Source organism: Chelonia mydas, chromosome 1, assembly GCF_015237465.2.
Source record: "Chelonia mydas isolate rCheMyd1 chromosome 1, rCheMyd1.pri.v2, whole genome shotgun sequence".
NCBI classification, from domain to species: Eukaryota; Metazoa; Chordata; order Testudines; family Cheloniidae; genus Chelonia; species Chelonia mydas.
In genome coordinates this window covers 251,670,637-251,693,704 of record NC_057849.1, presented here as the reverse complement: position 1 = coordinate 251,693,704, position 23,068 = coordinate 251,670,637, and the positions used below count along the sequence as shown (strand labels likewise).

The following is a 23,068-nucleotide window of genomic DNA, read 5'->3' as shown; positions in this document are numbered from 1 at the left end:
GCCCCCGGCCCCCACCTTCCCTGCAGGGACCAGCAAGGGGTGGCCCACACAAGCGAACTGCCCCTCTCTGGGGCTGAATCCCGGGAGAGCCCACCTTCCCTGCAGGGACCCGGCGGCTGCGGAACCCCCTGCCACTGCACTCTGCACGAGCCCTGTGAGGGGGCCGCGCGCGCGCCGACTCCTCGCGGTGGGGTTGTGCCAGAACGCTCTCCTACCACGCGCCGCCCGTACACCACACCGCAGGGGGCGGGGCGACCCTCCCGACGGCTCAGCGCCCTGCTCGGCCGCTAGGGGGCGCCGCAGAGCACCGCAGGGCTGGCGTAATGTAACGCTCCAGACTGAACGGATGAAATCTGAGCCTCGGCGGGTCCCGTCCAACCTCCTCAGCTACTGCCCTCCCATTCGCTGGATTTTCGCCTTCTGAGAGAGCCTGGGCCTCGGCGGCCTCCGTTGCATCCTGGCCGGTGGCGCCGTGTGGGAGTGGGAGCTGCTAGGTGCGTGTGTGACACGGAGTCTTCAGGGCCGCCGCCATGAGCCGCAGCTACAACGATGAGCTGCAGTATCTGGACAAGCTCAACAAGAACAGCTGGAGGATCAAGAAGGGCTTCGTGCCTAACATGAATGTGAGCTCGGGGCGGGGTGTCCTGGGCTCGCGCTCGGCAGTGGCCGACCGTTCAGCGCGCGCTCCTGCACGCGGAGCCCGAGGTGGGGGTTGGGCTGCCCCGAGACCCCCCCCCCCCCTTCGCTCTGGGGCTGCTGGCGCCCCCGCCGAGGGAGGAGGAGCCCGCGGCGGTGCGTGGCCTGTTGCTGTCCGCGAGACCTGCGCGCGCCAGGCTCCTGCCCGGGGAGCTGCGGCCTGAGCCCGGGACGAGACCCAGGGGCAGGGCCGGGCGGGGCCCAAGGAGAGAAGCGGGTCAGCGCCATAGGCCGGGCTCAGCGCCCCCGGGCAGGTGCTTTTGCGTCGGCTCAGGTCAAAGCGGGATCCGGGCCATGCCTTTGCCCAGCGGCTCTCGGGGAGGCTCCTTTGAAAATGTAACAAGTGGCTGGCGGTGGGGGTCTCTTGGAGGCAGGCACCACTCCTCCCCCGACCCCAGAGAGCTCTGATGCAGCTGGGATTTATTTATTTTTTTACTTTTTTATTTTTTTATTTTTGCATCCTAACGATTTCCTTAGAGTATGAATCTGGCAATGTTCAAATAAACTTCAGAGAAAACATCCTGGCGTGCAGGGCGTAATGCTCCAAGGTATAATTGTGTCTAATTCCAGAAGTACAAGTTAGGAGCCTAAGGTACACCCAGGCACCACCTGGGCCACATATACACCAGCTCTGTTCTCCCTAACATCTGTCTGATTTTAGGCCTTAATACTACAGGTGCTAATGCATGTCAGTAGTTTTGTGCCTAAGGCTATGTCTATACTACAGTCTATGGTTGCATAATTTATGTTGCTCAGGGTTGTGAAAAAACCACCCCCCGAGCAACATAAGTTACACTGACATAGCGCTCGTGCTATGTCGTGCATAGTGCTATGCACAGTGCTATGTCAACAGGAGAGTTTCTCCTGCTGACGTAGCTTCTGCCACTTACGCAGGTGGTTTTATTATAGGCATAGAGCATTTTCACGAGACATGCTGCCGTGGCACAGTTGTATCGGTACAGCTGCGCTGCTGCAGCACTGTACGTATAGACATGGCCTAAGTGTTTGCAGGATTGAGCGTTTGGATTGTAAACTTCTTGGCGCAAGGATTGTCTTTGGGAATGTTTGTCTCTGGGAGCTGCATGTCTTAAGCACTACCAGAAACCTAATCAAATAATATACTTCTAAATAAACAGTGGCAAGAAAATGACAAAAAAAAAATACACTTTGTAACCTATTATATACCCAAAAAGAAAAGGAGTACTTGTGGCACCTTAGAGACTAACCAATTTATTTGAGCATAAGCTTTCATGAGCTACAGCTCACTTCATCGGATGCATACTGTGGAAAGTGTAGAAGATCTTTTTATATGCACACAAAGCATGAAAAAATACCTCTTCCCACCCCACTCTCCTGCTGGTTTTTTCCTTGTTTTTTCCTACTCCCCCCCCCCCCCCCCCCCCCCCCCGACGTTCTTGTTAAACCCTGGATTTGTGCTGGAAATGGCCCACCTTGATTATCATACACATTGTAAGGAGAGTGATCACTTTAGATAAGCTATTATCAGCAGGAGAGTGGGGTGGGAGCAGGTATTTTTTCATGCTTTGTGTGCATATAAAAAGATCTTCTACACTTTCCACAGTATGCATCCGATGAAGTGAGCTGTAACTCACGAAAGCTTATGCTCAAATAAATTGGTTAGTCTCTAAGGTGCCACAAGTCCTCCTTTTCTTTTTGCGAATACAGACTAACACGGCTGTTACTCTGAAACCTATTATATACCATTAATCTTGGCAATTCTTGTTCTATAGTGTAGTTCTGCTTGTGGAAGTGAGTTTTTGTGAGACCAGTAATGATGCATTATTTTGTCTCTTCTCGTTCTTGTGTTTGCCTCTAGGTGGAAGGAGTGTTTTATGTAAATGAGCCGCTAGAGAAATTAATGTTTGAGGAGTTACGAAATGCCTGCAGAGGTGGCGGTAAGTACAGGAAGATCCCATTCTCATTTGTTTTCATTAAATTTCAAACACTTGCTTCCCTTATTTCACTTCTTTCACCCTTGCCTCCTACCCTGAATTAATGTGGCTTGCATACATCAAAGAAAACAATGAAAATGTAGTGAAGGCTACTCATATGTCCAGCCATGACATTATGCACTACCTGTGTGCTTAACAACACTGCTATCCTGAAAATAGTGCTGCTGAAATATGTTGGCTTGCCAGTCCTGGTGACTTAAGGGACTTAAGCAAGTTTAAAAAATAATTAATAAATTCCTGTGTTAATAAGAACTTTAAATAATTGAAAATTAAAAGGATTTTAAAATATACTGCACTTTTCATAATTACATCCTTTTAGTTATTTTCTGCATTTCACTCAGATTGGGCTATGAAAATAGACTTGTCAGTTAATTTCTGATTCTCATGTGACAGCACAATGCAGGAAGGAAATCTTAAATACATAATACAGAGGAAGCTAAAACAACAAACATGGGGATATTTCTGTTTGATCTTAGGTTTTGTAACATCTTTATATATAAATACAAACTAAATTGACTTGGCACTGTCCTCTGAAGGCTTCTACCTTCATGATATTGGTACAGCATGGACATCAAGAGTGCAAGCTTCCTGACAGTGCCTCAGCCTTGACCTGGAAGGCGGCAGGAACCACAAAGTGGGAAGAAAAGGGAGTTCATTCTCCATACCCCAGTCAGTCCTTGCTTTATCTTTTGATATTTACCAACAAGAGTGCCAGCTGTAGAGGTGGTTTGTGTTATGTCAACACCTTTGTGCTCTGCACTGATGCCACAAGATTAATTTTACTCTAGCATGATCTATTGAAGGTTTTCAGAAATTAGCCCAACTTTTTTAATCCAGCATTTGTGGGAGCTCTGTTGTAGACCGAGAGCCAGCATTTTGACCTTCTTATACAGGTCTAGATTATATGGCGGTAAAAATGTAGACAGGTGGCCTATACCGGCACTTTGATGCTAGCAACAGTCGGAGCTGCACTGTTACTGGAGCCACAGTGGGAGAATTTCAGAAACTCTTCAGTATAATGGAGCTGTAGCTCCCCAAAGTGCCAGGTATTTTCCACCAGATTGAAAAGACTTTTGGTCACTACTAATCTACCTGGATTTTGAGTAGCAACTTGAAAGGTGCTACCATATCAGTCATGATCAACGCTGTTCATTGGCAAGTCCCTTGGATAAACTTTCAGTTGTCTTCTTTCAGGTGCTGGTGGATTCTTGCCTGCCATGAAACAGATTGGGAATGTGGCTGCACTACCTGGCATTATTCATGTGAGTGACTGCTCTGAAGAATTGTTCTTTTTCTTCCCCTGGGACCTCACCCATCATCCATGAGTTCTTGAAAATAATCACAAATAGTTCTGAGATTGCTTCTGCTAGTTCCTTTAGTACGCTAGGGTGAATTTCGTCAGGCCCAACCAACTTGAATACATCTAAATTATCTAAATATCCTTTGACGTGTTCTTTCCTTGTTCTGGCTTGTGTCCTCCTCCCCCTTGTTGATGTTGTGTTACGCATCTGGTCACAATTTTTTTTTTTTTTTGGTAAAGACAGAAGCATTAAAATGCCTCCGCCTTCTTGGTGTCATCCGTTATTAGTTCTTCCTTCCCACTAAATAGCGGACCTACACTTTTCTTTGTCTTTATTTTGCTTCTAATACATTTAAGAAACTTCTATACATGATGGGGTGTCACTTTTCAGGAAGCTGAGAGTAAAGTGTTTTTGTAGGGGGTGAGTTACTTTTCATTTTTCTTAACTGTCAATAAGCAACGTGGTGGTTTCATTTTCAGTTGTTTTACATGGTGACTCAGCAAAAGCTCTAATTCATTTTTTCAATAAAGTGCTGCCCTTGGGGCTATAAAAGATCTAAAAGGTGATCTGTAAAGGAGAAGAATCGAGGATGTGGATTGTTTTGTTTTTGTTTGTTTTGCAAACTGTTCTTTAAAGTTGCTTTTCAGCTTGTCTTACCACAGAAATGTCACAAATATCTATTCTAGTCTTCTGTCTGTGTTAGAGGGCTTCCTGGTTGTAAATCGAGCTTTCTTAGGACGGGAAAAGGTTGAATTCTTAATAAACGGCTTTTCTTCCCAATGTTTGTGTTTTAAATAAGTGTTCAGGCAGTTTTAAACAGTCTTATTAAAAATCACAACCCTTATCAGTTAATCAGGGTTCATTTTCTTGAAAGCTGTGAAGTCATTACTAATTCTCCATAAAGTCTTCTGGGACAGACAAGATCTGAATTTCTAGTGTTGTTGGGGAGGAGAAAGGGCAGGCCTCTTCTAGCCATCATAAAATAAAGTATCTGCAAAAGGGCCTCTTTGTGTTGCAGGTCACACTAACAAAAACTAGCTTAAACATCTACCTCTTGGGTCATTTTTGTTTGTTTCATCCGTGGGATGAAGCACTTACTTTGTGTGCAATTCTACAATTCACTATTGGAAAATGCTGTCTGTTTCCTGCTTGCCTCTTACTTAATGGTTTTTTTTTTTCTTTCCTTTGTTTTACAATCTGCTGGCATTTTGGGTGACTTTCTGCATGCTTGAACTTTCTTGCCTTTTATTGTGGGCTTGTCATTATTAAATCCAGTTTAATTGAATGAGGCAGATGAGTCCTAATGATAAACTGCTTCTCAGTTTAGATACCACAATTCAATTCAAAAGTTGTTTCCTGTGTCAGTGTGGAATGTGGGAACTCTGAATCCAGGTAGCTGACTGGTGTGTTGATCTGTAAACTGCCCAGATACTGTTACTGGTTACTAGTCTTGGCGTAAGGTTTACATTGTGCCTGTCCATACATGGAACAGGGTTGTATATAATTTAAAAGAAGTCTTTCAACTGCTCATTTGAAATCTAACGAACTTTCTTGCAGAGATCTATTGGGCTTCCTGATGTACATTCTGGCTATGGGTTTGCCATTGGTAACATGGCAGCATTTGACATGAGTGACCCAGAGGCAGTGGTGTCACCAGGTAAGAGTAACTTGAATCTGATGTAATATACTTTGAGAAATATCTTTGGTGATCGGAAATTCTTTCTTGAAATAGCTGTTTGAGATCCCCACGCTTTTACAGTACAGAAGTAAAGTGAAATGTTTTTTATAGTGACCTGAAAAGTTTTTCTCTGTTGAGGTATCAGTTCATCCATCCTGAGTTCTCTGTTTTTTCTGCAGGAGTTGATTACAACCTAAACAGTGCAGGGAGCCTTGCTCTCTTCACGCTGTTTTGGGTGTCTGTTCCCAACTTCTGAAGAGAGAGCCCAGAACCCCTGAACTTGGTTTTGGGCAGGTAAAAGAGGAACTAATTTTTAACTTTAGTTTTAAAATGTTTGTCCATTTATGTTAAGGATTTATGATCTAAATAGTTTTGCCTCATTTTTTAAGAACTTTTGAGTTCACTTTTATTAACCATTTGGAAATGCCTCTGTGCTGGCATGTAACAGCTATTATTCTAAACTGTGTGTATGGGAACACAGGAATTGCCATAATGGACCAGATCCCCAGGTCCATCTAGTTCAGTATCTTGCTCTGGCACGGGTCAGCGTCAGATGTTTCAGAGGAAGGCTTAAGAACGCGGTAGTAGTCAGATTTAGGATAATCTGCCCTCCAATTAGGTCTCATCCTGGTCTCTAATAGTTAGATACCTGCTCTAAAGCAAGGTTAGTATGCTTTCCAAAAAAATTCATAAATTATATCTCTCTGGATATTCTTGACATCTATATAAACAACCAATCCATTTTTGAATCTTAAATTCTTGGCCTCAACTGTTCCTGTGGGTAGCAAGTTCCAAAGTTGTTTTCTCACACAATGTGTGAATTTCCTTTTATCAGTTTTGGATTCCCCAACTTTGAATTCCATTGAGTGTCCCCTTGCTCTTCTGCTATGAGACCAGGAGAAGAGAAGTTCCCAATCTACCTTTTTTAGGCCAGTCATTATTTCTCCTTATTTGTCTCCTCTAGGTAAATAATCCCATCGCTCTTGTTAGTTTCTCCACGTCATTGATAATTCTCATCACTCTTCTTTAATCCCCCTTTAATACTGAAATAAAGTATCACTTAACATAAACAATCTTGGGTCACAGTTTACTGCCAAACGTGACAGCAGGGAGAGCTTGCTGTTTGCCTTCCAGAGGAGAACACTTTTTGCACTAATTTAAAAGCCAGCTACCTTAAATACAAAGATTTTGTTTTCAAATAACTTAAATTAGAAATGGAAAAGGCTGTGTTTGGGAGGGTAGAAAATCAATGTATTTTAATTGTAATATGTATGTTGGGTACTTTGGATAGGTATTTCTATATTAATCACAGGAGCAACCTTGCAGGTTAAGGATTTTGTGGGAGACTGCTTTTCTATCCATGATCTAGTACAGTGTCCAGAGCAGGGGAATAGCCCTGTAGCACTGAGTGAAGGTGTTGTGAACATGGAATACTTTTCATTACAGTGGTGCCAAATTTTACCCTATTTGGGGGGTTGCATTGTCAGCTTGCCAGGGGCCTACAGACTGCATGGAAATTCACTAAAATGGAGCAGATTGCAGCTGTCCTCTCATTTAATATGGTAGTAGGACTAATGAAGACTGCAGGCCCTAGTATACAAAACTTTCTCTGTCAGGAAGCACTTCAGCATTAAAGATAAACGTGCCCAAATGCTACAGCGTAGCATTCTGTGGCCCACAACTGAGCAGCCCCGTCTATTAACTTTGTGTGTGTTTTTGTTTTTTATACCTTCAGGTGGTGTCGGGTTTGACATCAACTGTGGTGTCCGATTGCTGCGTACGAACCTGGATGAAAGTGACGTCCAGCCCGTGAAGGAACAGCTCGCCCAGGCCATGTTTGACCATATTCCAGTTGGGGTGGGCTCCAAGGGTGTCATCCCCATGAACGCCAAGTAAATAAATGACTGTGTGTGCACTTTTGGGGCATGGGCAGTGTCTGGCCTTTGTTTTGAGAAGGGATTTGCAGGTGGAAGGCTGGAAGGAGGTGGCAAGAAACTTCCTGGCCCATTCCTTGCCCCTACACATACAGCTAGAAATAATAGTACAAAGCCATCTAGGAGTCAGAGGATTAATTAAGTGTGCTTTAAGGGTTGTCAGCTCTCATAATGGAGGGTTTCTTTAATTGTATAGATAGTGATGCTAAAATGTCAGCCCTTACCCTGATAGGGGGGAGGAGAAGCAATGAAGTTGCAAGTGGCTTTATTCACAAACTTTATCTTTGTGAAACAGACTTTTTGGTTGGCAGCAAAGGGTTGAGTTGAACTCATGGGCTTTTCACCACTTCAGACATGGGTGTGAACCCTTGGGACACATGTGAGGCTAACTTTGTGCTAGTACTTATTTAAGAGTTCGAGGAAAGTGTCTTGATGTTGCAGGGACTTGGAGGAGGCCCTGGAGATGGGTGTGGACTGGTCTCTCCGGGAAGGCTATGCCTGGGCGGAGGACAAGGAGCACTGTGAGGAGTATGGAAGGATGCTGCAGGCTGATCCCAATAAGGTCTCCTCAAGAGCTAAGAAAAGAGGTTTGCCTCAGGTAATGTTACCTGTAAGGTGGTTGTAAACACTTTGAGGTTTAAAACAACAACAAGAAAAAATTAGCTTCATTTCTATAACTCATGCCCTGTGTTCATATAGGTTTTGACTTGCCATGATTTGGGAGGGGTTATGATTTTGAATCCGTTTTCTGACAGAACTAGAATAGGGGAAAACAAATAACAGTTAGAACTGTAATTTAATTCTTACCTAGGTATAAAATTGTCTATAGAAAAAAATCCCAGTGAGTTGCCCTCCCATCTGTTGTTAAACAGCTGGCCCTAACTGTTTGTTTGAATTCATCACTACTAGCACTTGTCAACCTTTTAGGGAATGGTAACTTCTCTAGATTTTTTTTTTTGTTCTGGTTACATTGACTTAAATTGTCTGAGCCAACAATGTATTTTTTAAAAAAACCTTTGAAGAACATGTTCTGTGACTTAATTGTAAAATTCTGGCCTGCCATGCAAGAGAACTTGATTTAACTTCCACTGCTGATAGCTCATTGCCTGGGTTGGTATGCTGGCTAGAGCAGAGATCATACCATTACTATAATTTAAAGACTTCTTCCTCCAGCTCTCGGGGGTATTATTAATGAGAATATATTGCAATTCCATACCATTTTAACCTTTAAAGAATTTTGAAAATATTAACCTTCATATCTCTCCTGTGGAGCAGGTAATTATCTGTTTCACACAGTTAAGTGAATTTCCCAAATGTACAGAGTTGGTGTCAAAACCATAATTAGAAGCTGGGCGATTCTGGCTCCCAGTCCTATGCTCAGACCACATCTCCATCATGGATGGCCGACTTCTCCAGGAATGAGGCTTTAAAAAAACCCACCTGTTGTGTTTACAAACTTTTTTGGTCATATCTACACTACTACTTATGTCAGCAAAATGTATGTTGCTCAAGGGTATGAAAAAAACAGCCCATACCGGCATAAGTGGTAGTGTGTACAGCACTATGTTGGTGTTAAAGGTTTTGCTGCCGACATAGCTACCGCCACTTGTTGGGGGTGGTTTAATTATGTTGATGGGAGAGCTCTCTCCCGTTGGCATAGAGCAGTTACACGAGAGATCTTACAGCGGCACAGCTGCATTGGTACAGCTGTGCCACTGTAAACTCTCTAGTGTAGACATTGCCTCAGCCCTATTACTAAGCCCATGTAAAGGCTACTTCTCTTTACTATCTGTGTTTTAAAATCTATTCCTTCCTTTTAAGTATGCCTCTGTGTGTTTGCTGAAAGTGGCTGCACTACTGGCAGGTCCTGGTCCTTCTATTTAATCATATTCTCCTGCTACAGCTATTGATTTTTGGACCATTTTTTTAAAAAAATACGTATTTTGATCTTCTTACAAGTTTCAAGGGAGATAAACAAGATTATATCTGCACGGTCCTTTTGATAGCCGGGGTTCAGGAATAGACTTCCACGTTCTAACCAATTCATACCTTCTAACCACATTCTAACCAATTCACCATATTGCACATAAACTCTTCATTCATAGTCCCCTCCAAAGGAGAAAGCCATTCCTCTTTTTGACTGGTGTCTAATCACTAGATGGCTAAGATATCTTGTTGTAATTGGCAGCTGGGGACCCTGGGAGCAGGAAACCATTATGCTGAGATCCAGGTGGTGGATGACATTTATAATGAGTATGCTGCCAGGAAGATGGGCATTGATCACAAGGGACAGGTGTGTGTAATGATCCACAGCGGCAGCAGAGGCCTGGGCCATCAAGTAGCTACAGGTATATTTTGTGATAAGACTACTTTTGTAAGAGCTGAAGTAAGATGAAAATCTCTTTGGAATAGTCTGCTGCTCACAATAAACCCTATTAACCAGTCAAGTTTATTAGCATATATTCAGTACTTATATTGTGCTTTAAAAACAATGAGTTAATCCTTAAACAGCCCTTATAAGGTAGGTAATTCTCTCCATTTGAGATTGTGGGGGAATGGGACAGATATCTAGATTGTGAGCCCTCTAGGGCAGAAGCTGTCTTTATTTGTCTGTATTTGCTTAGTATGAGACTCTAATCCTTGGTTGGGATCCCTAGGCACTATTGCAATAGAAATAACAGGAAAAGGAGAGAGGTGGTAACTTTCCAAAGATCATAGAAAAAGTCAGTGTTAGAGCTGTGGTTAGAACATCAGAGTTCCTGCACTGAGTGCTGTGCTCAGACCTCTAAATCATACTCCTAGGACTTTAACTGTACCTATTAGGTAGTTAAAACTTAAAACACATGCTCTAAGGAGCATGTCTTTTCTCCAGGCGCCTAGTTCCATCACTTTCACTCTGAAGGTGGTACTGGGGGACCCTGTGTAGCAACAACTGAAGTAGTCGTTCCACACGTTCACTTCTAATTTTAAGAGGAAGTTGAAGGTTCAACCACCTTCTGGTACCTCTGTGAGGGGAGCTGGGTTTTGTGCCTGTGAATCCAGATCTAAAGCCCCTCAAGGTAGAGGTGACAGGCTGGTTGTATTTGTTTTTCCCCAGATGCTTTAGTGGCTATGGAGAAAGCCATGAAACGGGACAAGATCATAGTTAATGATCGCCAGTTGGCATGCGCCAGAATTGCCTCCCCGGAGGGACAGGACTACCTAAAGGGAATGGCAGCGGCTGGGAACTATGCATGGGTCAACCGCTCTTCCATGACTTTCCTAACCAGACAGGTAGGAGCAGAGCTGCTGTTCTGCTGCAAGTATTCTGGTGCTTTTAAAGGTCTCTGGAACAAGGTAAAACATGTTGAGCCATGATGGTGAGCAGCTCCATGAAGCTTGTACTTTTCTGCTGCCGTCCTATATCGACTTCTTGGTTTAAGAGAAGACTTCAGTCTCCAGGGCGATCAGTCCAATACCTTTTACCAGCAGAAAAGTCTCACTGGGTTACATCTGGGCTACATCTAAAAGATGTAGAATAACATGTCGTAACATTTCTTCTTCTGCTAGGTTGAGAGGGTAAAATTTTCAGAAGTGCCAACTCTCCATTTTCAAAAGCTAAGTGCTGAGGTATCTTTTGTTACCCTCAAACTGGCAGAAGAGGAAATACTAAGGCATGTTTCACAGCTTTTTGACTGATTTCTGGTGTTCTAAGTCTTCCTGATTGATTTCTAATACTTTCAGAAGGATCCAAGCTGCCAGCGAACAGATAATCGGTCCAATTTGGTTGTAGAGTAAATTTTTTGCACAACTCGATTGACTTCAATGAAGTTGCATTCACTTATGTCAGGGCTACATTTTGCTCAGTGTTTTGAGAACCAGGGAGGCTGAACTGAAAGTTTTGCCTTACCTGTCACTTCATTTAGTTGCAGTGTTTTGTTTTCTGATACAGTTTCCCACGACAGGCCATTTTTCAAATGAGTCTGCTGCTTTTTAACCCCTAAAAATCAGAGAGAGCTTTAAGGTTTCTATAGCTGTGTGGAATTGCCCCTGTGTATACATCCAAACTTTCTCCCTTAGGCCTTTGCTAAAGTCTTCAACACAACCCCTGATGACCTAGATCTTCATGTGATCTATGATGTGTCTCATAACATCGCCAAAGTGGAGCAGCATGTGGTGGATGGAAAAGAGCGGACCCTGCTGGTGCACAGAAAGGGATCGACCAGGGCTTTCCCTCCTCATCATCCTCTCATTGCTGTCGATTACCAAGTACGGATAACTTCAGGGGGGAGTGGAGGCAGGGGAGGGGATTTCAGATGAATAGGAAGGGTTTCTGTGTTACTAACAGAGGAAGACTTTAAATGTTGTTTCAGTTCCAACAGGGTAGCAAATTAATTATATTGGAACATTTACCAGTGTCCGTCATTATCCTCAGGCTTGTATTGAAACTTTTGGACACTTCCGGATTCACCTTTCTTCCCCAGCCTACAATTGCCTGCACGATCTTCTAGCTATCTGCCCTCTGTCCACTCCTTGGGTTGGGCAAACTATGGCTTGGGGGCCGCATCCAGCCCTTCAGATGTTTTAATCCAGCCCTCAAGCTGCCACTCCAGCCAGGGAGCGGGGTCAGGGGTTTGCCCTGCTCTGCACGTGTCGTGGTCCCCACAGCTCCTGGAAGCAGCGGCATATGCCCCCTCTGGCTACCATGCATAGAGGCAGTTAGGGGGCTCCACATGCTGCTCCCATACCAAGTGCAGCCCCCACAGCTCCCATTGGGTGGGAACCGCGGCCAATGGGAGCTGCAGGGGCTGCGCCTGCAGATGGGACAGCACACAGAGTCACCTGGCTGGGCCTCCGTGTAGGAGTCGGAGGGGGGAGCTGCTGCTGCTTCCAGGAGCTGCTTGAGGTAAGTGCTGCCTGGAGCCTGCACCCTGACACCTTCCCGCCCCCCTGCCCTAGCCCTGATCCGCCTCCCACCCTCCAAATACCTCAGTCCCAGCCTGGAGCACCCTTCTGTACCCTCATCCCCAGCCCCACCCCAGAGCCTGCACCCCCAGCTGGAGCCCTCACCTCCCCCCCTACCGCAACCTCCCGTCCCAGATCTGCGCCCCCTCCCACACCCTGATCTCCTCTATTCTGGCCCCACCCAAGAGCCTGCTCTCCAAGCCAGAGCCCTCACTCCCTCCCACACCCTAACCCCCAATTTCATGGCCCGCCATAAAATTTCCATACCCAGATGTGGCCCTCAGTCCAAAAAGTTTTCCCACCCATGCCTTAGGACAAACTGTGTCTATTTGCCTGGCCTCTTCATGATGAACATCTTTATACACTGCCTGCATTTTCCCGTCATCTAGTGACTCAGAACTCCTGGGTACACAGCCAGAGGCTTGCCAGCACTCCTTTATGGATATGTGATGGTGCCCTGGTCCCCCTTTATATTATTTATTGATCAAAACTATTTTAAATCTTGAGTGACTTTGATCTTAAATTGGGATTTTTTTTGTTTGCACCCCTAGCTGACTGGACAGCCAGTACTGATTGGCGGAACAATGGGAACCTGCAGCTATGTTCTTACTGGTACCGAACAAGGCATGACCGAGACCTTTGGAACCACGTGCCATGGAGCTGTAAGTACAGAACACCGTTAAAGAAGGGGTTGTGATGGGATATCCAAGAAACAGCTGTTCAAGGGGCAGCCAGTGTGCTGTTACACTTGTGAGTAGGGGAGATAAGATTCCCAGATCTCCAGCCTAGGGAGTGCTGCGGACGGTATGCCTCGTGCACTCTTGATGCCTCTTTCTCTGGCTAACACTAAATTTTGAATGGCTCTGGAGGGAGCTGTGCACGGCCTTCCTTGCTTACAGGAAGGATTGGTGTGGTGGACAGAGCTCCCCCCCCACCAAACACTAACCGCCCGAACTACAAACGGGAATGAAAGTCTTGAGGATGCCCATGCAAAGCACTTCCCTTGGTGGAAGGAGGTGGTGCTCGGGCTTCTTTACCAGTGGAAATAAATAGTTGCAGCTTCTTTGCCCAGTTAAAGCCCAGATTGGGAATACTGACTACCTAGCAGTTTGGGTGAAAAGAGATACCTACAGGGATCCTAGATACCTTCATGCTGTGGATTGTTGTACATGTAGTGATCCCTAACATTAGCGCTCTAGGATGTGCTATTGATTATGCAGGAACCCCAGCACACCAATGCATTTTAGTTCTGCCTCCTGTTTCTCAGCTCGCCTGAGGCACGTGATCTGTGCATCAAACTGCACGTTTTGCTGCTTGGAATTTGTGTACAACACACACCTCCTACTAAATATTAATGTATGCTGACTTGTTAAAAGTCGCTTGCTCTGTAAAGCACCAGAGATACCCAGAAAGTCTTCCTTTTGGGTATTCTGTCCTATCAAGTCTCTGGTTAGTTTAAATGTAAAATATGTGCATGATCACTTCTGCAAATGCTGTCTTGCCTGGAATGAAACACTTAGATGTGTGATTCCCCCCCCCCCCCCCCCCCCCCCCCCCCCCCCCCCACTGTCTGTCGGTCTTAGTAATGCAACTCTTACTCCTCGTGGTGATTATTTCACTTTGTTTTGTAATCTAAATCTATTGCTTAGGGTCGTGCATTGTCCCGGGCCAAATCTCGACGAAACTTGGACTTCCAGGATGTGTTGGACAAGCTGGCTGACATGGGGATCGCCATCCGTGTTGCTTCCCCCAAGCTAGTCATGGAAGAAGTAAGTTTTAAATTTGTGACTGGGCGTGTACTCTGATAGATTTGTCCACTGGGGCATTAGAGGAGCAGCTCATGCATTCCTGATGGAAGCTGTCAAATTCTCCAAGTGTCACACTGAATATTTCCCCATGCTGTAGGAAGGGAATCTCCTCCTGGAAGTCTGGTTTTCTGGGATTAGGAATAATTTCTTTCCATTGTGCAAAGAGACTTGATATTGGTGCCATATAAGCCTTTTGGCCATATTCCTTGAGTTTCCACCCTTCTGTGATGTGCTTGCCAGCTCTAACTACATCTTGTACTTCAGCTTCTAGAATTGGCAATATGCAGATATTGTTTTGCTTTTAGAACTCTTGTATTTGCTTAGGCCAGGAGGAAGGACGTTCTTCATGGTTTCTTGTCCATGAACAATCTGCTTCTCAAAAATGGTTCACAACTGTTGGTGTTTTTTGGTACCTCAAAGTTTTATTAAGGAAGGAGCATTTAATGTGTTTTTTTTTTTTTAATGGGCTAGATGCTGTAACAACACATTCTCTGACATGAAGAGCCTGCATTCAAAACCAGCCCAATCTAGTCCTTTGCCCAAATGATGGCATCAGAGAAAACTCCATGGAGGTTTACCCTGATGATTCCAGGCACTAATAGGGCTGTGAAAGTTAACCTTTATAGGCTGCCTCTTTCTGGGAGGAAGTTGGAGTGGCTTGTTCCATGGTGCAGGCACCCGGTGTTCTCTCTCCTGGTGCTGAGTCCAGTATAGTGGCAAGTTCAGTTCCTGAATATCTTCAGAATAGCTTGATTTCCCCCACCCCCCACCGATAAGACAGAAACTTGCTATGTCCTTCAAGTGGTTCACTAATCTTTTAGCTGTGTAAAAATAACTAGTTCCTCCAATGAGTAAGTTCCCCTATTTTAACAGAGTTGAAGGGTAAAGCAAGAGGCATGTGTCTAATTTTGTGTGTCTCATTTTTTTCAGGCACCAGAATCCTATAAGAATGTGACAGATGTGGTTAACACCTGCCATGCTGCTGGCATCAGCAAGAAAGCTATTAAATTGAGACCTATCGCTGTTATTAAAGGCTAGGATCTAACTGAGACCATCCGAAACCACTGGCAAAGCAATGCCTTCCACAGAACTGACTAAAATCGTCGTCGTCATCTTTCACACCTCTTGACTGCAGAGTGCTCAGAAAGTACACTCCCTATTTTGGAAATATGACTGAGCGAGGATGCTCTTGTTGTTACCCAGAGTCTCAAAAGTAACATTTTTGTGGTACGGTGCTCTTTAGCATGCAGAAGGGGTAAACAAACCGATGCTGTTGCCTTTATGTATAATGATCCCACAAAACATGCATGAAATTCCATTAGCAGAACTGCAGACCTGGCTCAACCAGACTGTCGCTAATAAGCCTGCAGATTGCAGTACACCCTTCATCAGCCAGTTTAATATATAACTCTTGCCCAACTCAGTGTGCACCCAAGTGACTGGAGCCCCTGATGCCAACTGAAGTCCTCTGGCAGGTCACATACAGAAATCCTGGCAGTGGGAAGATGCTCTGTTTGCAAACACTAGTCTATATTGTGTAGACATATGGTAGTGGTAGTTATGTAACAAATGATGAGTAGGGAGTGGTCTTAACCCTAACAAAAAGCATGAGAGAGACTAGCCAGGGTTCAGACACAGCCCCCATAATTAAAACATGACCCTGGGGTGTACTGACTCCTTTGATATTGACAGTTGTTCCACAAGGGCTGATGGGAATTCTAGTGCCATTGGGTATGTTGTTGGAAAGGTCAAATGTTACCTTGCACATCGTATGACTTAACAACTGATAGATGTGCTTAGCATAAAACTTGAAAGGCCTGCAACTGTAATTGGATCTGCTGGTGCAGCTCTCTCCAATGGGTTTCTGTGTGGATGACTTAGTGGTTTGAGATGCAGGATCATGACTGAAGTTAAGTATGATTTGAGACTGACAGATTAGCCCTTTATTTTTGTTTTACATTTAGTAATTGAGAGTTGGGAGGCAAATCACCAAAGTTGGTGAATTTCTGGGAACTTGGAACTTCTAAATAAAAACAGGAAAACACAAAATCACTGCAGTGTGTGTTGTGTTTTCATTGTGGTGCTGAAACAGCTGATTATTAAAAAGAAAAAAGTGCTTATACTGTGGTCTAGAAGTTACCAAGATTTCAGATTATAGCCAAGATGGTGTGTCTGCATTTGGTCTATGAATTGTACAAATGTTTGCATTTAGTAGTGCTGTTTGTTCCAAGAAATGCTAATATAGCAAATAAGTGCTTAACTTTAATGGAATTGTTTAACATTACACTTTTCTCAGAACCAGCTTCCCCCCCCCCCCCCCCCCCCCGCTTTTGTCCTGGATGAAACTTGCTTGTAAATGCAAATGCAGACACTAGATGGCACTTGCATTAAAATAAAACCCTGAAGTTAGTGCATAAGTGCACAAATGCCCATAATAGGGGTTCAGAAACTATCAGTAGAGGCTCAACTTGGGCTTGTCTGATTATGTACTCATGAAAATGTTAATTCAAAGCAAGTACCTCGCATGAAGCCTGTTGATGTCGGAATATGGAATGTGATTCAAATTAATAACCTAACGTTAAGTTTTATTAGAATTTTAAGAGTTAGAACTTTATTTTTACAGGTAAAGAATCAGTCTATGCTAGGAGACACTGGTATGACCACTTGTCACGCCTTATTTTGATGTCACTTCCTCCATTGTCTCCAGTGGAATCACTCCCAGTTCTCACCTGCATAAGATCAAAATCAAGCTCACTGAATTTCAGTGCATGTTTTGCAGGCAGAATTAGACCCAAAGAGTCAGCAGCCACAACTTAAGTTGTGCTGCTCCCCATCCCCTGCTGTGGTGTGAGCTCCATGCAGCATACTTTGCACATGGCTGACGTAAATGTAATTTTTTTTCATTGCCATATTTCAAGGGACCTCTTAAAATATTTGTGCATGTTTTATTATTTGTGAAACCATCATGGTTTGAATATACATTTTTTTTCCTAACTTCCATTTTCCTGTGTTGCAAATGAAATTGAAATTAATGGTAGCTTTTGTTTAACCATCACCGTACATTAAAACAGGCAGAACTTTTATATACAGAAGATACATTCTGTTTTTTATGAGACTCTGCTTGACCTTTTCCTTGCAGTTAATTTTTGTGCATGAGGATTAATGGAACCTAGATCTGACTATTTTGTTAGCAGCAGGTGCTGCCGTACCAGTACCAATGTGTTGGGAATTTTTGGTAAGCTGTACAGAACTGTCTTTGTTAGTTTCTTGGCCAGGGAGGAGTAGAGTGTAAAAGAACTCAGATTTCTCCAGCTACTACTATTGGCCAAAACAGTTTTAAAATAGGACAAATTTAGAGTTTAAAACTTTTGACTCTGCCCTGAACTACATTATGAACTAATATGGTATAATTACATCCCTTGGGGTGTGGAAAATCCATACCCCTGAGTGATGCATTTATGTCAACCAAACTCCCGGTGTAGACAGCGCTACGCTGACAGGAGGGATTCTCCCACTGACATAACTACCACCTCTTAGGGAAGTGGAGTACCTATGCTGATGGGAGAAGCTCTTCCATCAGTATAGGTAGTGTCTTCATTTAAAGTATAACAGCTTCTGCAGGATTATAGGTGTATAGAAGCTCTGTTGTCTTCAACTCTGGATGTAAACATGTATTTATTAAATGCGGTAAAAGTCCCCACCCCAAGGAGCAGAACATACATTAGAAAACAAGATAGTTGGGCTAAATCAAATGAAGAGAGTAGGTGACAAAGGCAGGTAGCACACACATTGTGTCCCCGTAGGGGCTGCTGGAATACAGAAGAGTTAGAGAGCTCTGTGATGAGCATGAAAGATGTTTCCCACACCTCACCCAGAAAAGATGGACAGAGCCTTAGTACATTTACAGTCAAAAAGTGAATAGCTGACAGTATTTTCTTTAGGCTTTATTTTTTTTGCAGAAACTGCTGGTGGGCAGGGGATTACACCCCATAAGTGGAGCTATTGGACTCTCAATCTGTCCAGTGGCAGGCACTACTACTTTCCCTGCCCAACTGTATTCGCTTTATCTTCTAATGATGTCTTGTGAAGTCCCCTGGCAGAGCTGGCCAATGGAGAACTTATATAGTACATGTCTGCATTATGTCTAGTTGGAGCCAGTGCACCAAAACTGGTGCTTAGATACAAAGACTTCCACCTTTAGTGAGAGTGAAACCCCCAGGAGTGAAGCTATACAAGAATGATTTAAGGTATGAATATTTAAATTCTCTAAGAGGTAGAATGGAGGGATACTTCTGGTTTTAGTGGTATGTGAAGGATCATCTCTGTTAGTAATTTCTCATAAAACTCCACCACCACTAACGGGTATTGCTGTAGCGCCCTGTGCTACTAAGCCTACAAAAGGAATGAAATAACACTGCTGTTCTTGCCAGGAAGTATCTGATCACAGTGCACTCAATAGGCAGGTGCTGTTTCTAACAAAATTAACCGCTGTAGAATTAAATCACTTAAAGAAAAAGCCCAGTGCAGTTTGTTACTCCCTTGGCTGACTCCTGCAAAATAATCACCTTCTAAGAGTAGGCACAATAAACACACGGGATGCAGAGATCATAGCAATGCAGGGCTAAAGGGACCTGAAGAGATCAACTAGTGCAACCCCCCATGCTGAGGCAAGACCAAGTAAACCTAGACCATCCCTGACAGGTGTTTGTCCAATTTGCTCTTAAAAACCTTGAAGGATGGGGATTCTACAACCTCCCTTGGAAACCTATTCCACTACTTAATTATCCTTATTGTTAGAAAGCTTTTGCTAATATCTAACCTAAACCTCCTTTGCTGCATATTAAGCATATAGTTCCTGTCCGACTGTCAATGGACATGGAGAACAATTAATCCCCAGGCTCTTTATAATAACCTGAAACACATTTGAAGACAGTTAATCCGGTTCCTCCTTCTGTTGTTGTTGTTTCTCAAGACTAAACATGCCCAGTTTTCCTCAAAGGTCAGGTTTTCTAAACCTTTTATTTGTGTTGCTTCCTCTGTTCAGCTGAGGTCTTACCAGTGCCAACTAGAGCAGGACAATTATCTCCCAAATCTTACATGTAACATTCCTGTTACACCCTTGAATATTAGCCTTGTTTGCAATTGCAATTTGATTTTTTTTCCTTCCTAAGTGTAGTACTTTGCACTTGTCTTTAATTTCATCTGGCTGATTTCAAATCAGTTATCCAATTTGTCAAGGTTGTTTTGAACGTTCATTCTGTCCTCCAAAATGTTTACAGCTACTCCCGGCTTGGTGTCCTCTGTAAATTTTATAAGCATACTCCGTTCCATTAATAAAAAATATTGAACAGTACTGGAGCCAGGCCAGACCCCTGTGGCACCCCATTATATATGTCCTTCCTGTTTGATAGTATCCCATTGATCACTACTCTTTTTGAATATGGTTTTTTCAAGTAGTTGTGCACCCACTTTATAATTTAATTTAGACCACATTTCCCTACTTTGCTAGGGAATGTAATTTGCCTCCAAATGTTATTAAATATGATGGCCACCTGAACATTTAGATTTCAAGGCATGGGTATCTGGGAGGGAGGGTGTTTGGATTTTGAGGACAAAGGAGAAAGGTTATCTGCTTTTATAGTGCCAAAAAAAAAAAAAGCGTGCTAATGATCAGCAATTTATGGCAGATCCATGACACTGCTGCAGTAGGCTAATAGGTGCACTATTCCTTAGCCCTGGTCAGCACCACGCATTTGTGTCGGTATAACCGTCGCTAATCCACACCCCTGAGTGATGCAGTTATAGCAACCTAACTCTCAGACAGCACTCATGTGGATGGGAGGGCTTCTCCCATCAACATAGTACTGCCTCTCGGGGAGGTGGATTACCTATGCTGCTGGGAGAAGCTATCCCACTGGCATAGGTGGTGTCTTCCCTAAGTACTACAGTGGCACAGCTGCACTGCTGGAGCGCTGTAAGTGTAGACAAGTCATTGGTCTCCTGTTCCTTTTTCCCCTTGAGTTTGTTTAAGCTGTGTGTTTATACTATGCTTATCAGCTGATTGAAGCACGCTTTTGTTCTCTTATGTCCCCGCTCTCTCTGTTTTCAGGGTGCTCCTATCCTAGCATGCGCTGCTTCCTCCTCCGCTGGTGGTCCCATGGCTGTATCTCTGGCCCAGGAGGAATGTGTGATCTCTGACACATCTCTGGCACAGGCAGCCAGGCCTCTCCTCCGCACTCCTTTGTTCCTCTCAAACATAAACACACTTAACCAGCCTCTCCCCTCACCCCAATCTTCAAAGCAATCCAACAAAGCAATATCCCTCCTGGAGCATGTGCCAACACGCGCTCTTGCTTTCAGAAGGAAGAGTTCAATTACTCAGAGGGCCCTGCCTGCAACTGGCATTTGCTTTTGCCTCTCCAGCCATGTCTCAGCTTGCTCTTTTCTCGCCACTGGTCCCATGCAGCTCTGCCAGGACAGACAACAGTGGGAGTTCTAAGGTAGGTAAGGCACAGGTGCCTCACCCCGAAGCAGACTGCAGTGATGCTGCTAAAAATGCCTGCATTAGGTATAACATTAGCGTTTCCATCACCCTGACTGCAGCAGTAGTGGGAACAACAGTATTGCTAACCCCATGCGTTCGAAAATCATGAATCGGGCTCCAAAAAATCATGAGACTTGTTTTAAATGATAAGTTTTGAGTGTTTTTTTATTTTTGTTTAGGATGCTCTTTGATCGCATTTTCCCGACTTTTCTCCACAGAAACTTTTTTTTTTTAAAAAAGGGGAAAGCTGAACTTGTCTCCTGCTCACATGCCTCCTGGCGCTGGGCCTTTCAGAAAAGCACCACACGTTGCAAGACTTGTAATAAAAGCATGAGAGTTAGCAATCCTGGAAAAGTGCTGAGAATTCCCAGTATGGATACACCTCTGTTTTCCTGCTATATTGTCAAAATAATCCCCGGTCCTCCTTTCTCAGTGCTGTCGTTAGTAACCTGGAAAGTATCTGGGAACTAGCACCTGCCCCTTTCCAAAGAACAGAGGCATCGTTTCAGTTCATATCAAATATAAAACTTGAACAGATTGGTTGGGCTCATTTTCACTTAGTATTTGATAAGCTTTAACTATTTCGTCCTCATGACAGGCAGGAGAGAGGGGCAAGTATCACTGCCATTTTATAGATGGGGAAACTGAGGCAGGAAGAAGTTATGATATGTGCAGGGGCCACCCTTTGTCATTAACAGAGTGAAACATAGAGCTCCGGAGTTCTGGTTCCTGGTCCTCTTCCTCAGTCCACAGAGCAGGTAGCAGGACTTCTACCTATTCTCCTTTGAAGTGAGCACTGGGAGAACCTGTTCTCTTGTGCTGTATGTCTGGGCTCAGTCTGAAGGAGGAATGAATGGGAGGACGTGGTACAGCTCATGCTGGTAAAGATGCTCGTCTGACTGAAAGAGAAATGGCCAAGTATTAAATACTTGCAACATGAGATTTTGTACAATAATGGGCTGTCCCCCAAAATGTATTAAATTGGTAGCATACTGTCCAAAACAATTGGTGGGAAACTTCTCAGTCCCTGATACCTTTCCAGCAAATACTGTACTAGGAGACCTGGACAGTTTACCAGGAGCCTATACTTGGATCCTCCCTATGCCAGTGCTACCACCAGACTACAGAGCTGGCCCAGAGTTATTCTGTTTCTATTATAGAGGCAAGGTAGGTGAGGTAATATCTTTTTCACCATCAGAAGTTGGTCCAACAAGAGACAAGCTTTAGAGCTTACATAGAACTGCTCTTCAGATCTTGGGATCAATACAGCTACAGCCCTGCAAACAACAATGGAAGATATCTATTTCTATTCTTATTTTAATGTGATCTTTCACTGAATTTAGAAGTAGTGAAAGCTGCCAGGTTGGTGGCCCAATGAGCCAAAGTCCTCTCTTTAGCTGCAGATGTCCTCTAGACTCACTAACCAACACCAGCCAGTGTACCTCAACTCTGCCCTAGAGAGACAACCTCAAGGACAAAGAGAGTAGGTTTTCTCCAGGCCCAGTCAATCCTTGGCCTCTTTCCTGAGGCTGCTAACAAAGTTCCAGTTAGTGCCACTTCTGATGCTGAAAATCTGTGCACATCTGGATCCAATGAAGAACTGGACTGAGACCACCAAATTCATTTCACACAGGAATCCGGACCTGGATTTGGATTTCAATCCTAAGGTAAAAGGCTTCATATCACATTGCTAGTTACCAATACTTTTCATAACTCATTACATTTAAAAAATACAGTTAAGTACCAATTAGAATGAAAGGATTTATTGCTAGGTAGTTAGGACTTGGCTTTTAAATAATTTTAACCTGCTTTCCTTAGGAAAATTTTTTAAATTTTTTTATAAAAAAAAGTTTTGTTTCCTTCTTGCAAGGGCTTGGATTATTTCAACTATTTGTCATTTTTCCTTGTAAAGCAGGTCATGGTATAATTTTGTGGCATTACAAACAACTTTGCTCTTACAATTTTAAAATCTGATACAGAACAGTTTTACCAACTGTTCAACAATGTTTGGCTCAACTAGACCTAGCCACTTTCTGAATGGGAAGAAAAAATAATTAAATGTTTGCTAGAAGGCAAGTATGTTATTTCTATTATGGGTTTTCTCGATTCATTTATTGTAAAGGGGGTATTATAAGCAATCTACAAAAAAAAAAGTAATGTTACAAGCATTATCTTGTCGCTTTTGGCTGT

General features: G+C 43.7%; 1 protein-coding gene across 1 annotated transcript; it reads left to right on the top strand.

The window, feature by feature from the left end:
• The first annotated feature begins 241 nt into the window (after positions 1–241).
• RTCB (RNA 2',3'-cyclic phosphate and 5'-OH ligase) lies at positions 242–16,386 on the top strand. The gene is made up of 12 exons (XM_037880370.2): positions 242–623; positions 2,534–2,612; positions 3,864–3,931; positions 5,528–5,627; positions 7,384–7,540; positions 8,024–8,180; positions 9,771–9,930; positions 10,680–10,855; positions 11,642–11,830; positions 13,078–13,188; positions 14,176–14,295; positions 15,265–16,386. The coding sequence occupies exons 1-12, from the start codon at positions 531–533 to the stop codon at positions 15,370–15,372; spliced, it is 1,518 nt and encodes a 505-aa protein (XP_037736298.1). The 5' UTR covers positions 242–530; the 3' UTR covers positions 15,373–16,386.
• The last annotated feature ends 6,682 nt before the right edge of the window (positions 16,387–23,068 follow it).

What these genes read in the sequence shown, in the direction of transcription:
- RTCB (XM_037880370.2), top strand. Translation starts at nt 531, where the DNA reads ATGAGCCGCAGCTACAACGATGAGCTGCAGTATCTGGACAAGCTCAAC. An exon ending in AGAGGCAGTGGTGTCACCAG is followed by an intron (nt 5,628 to 7,383) that starts GTAAGAGTAACT and finishes TTATACCTTCAG; the next exon opens with GTGGTGTCGGGTTTGACATC. An exon ending in TGACTTTCCTAACCAGACAG is followed by an intron (nt 10,856 to 11,641) that starts GTAGGAGCAGAG and finishes TTTCTCCCTTAG; the next exon opens with GCCTTTGCTAAAGTCTTCAA.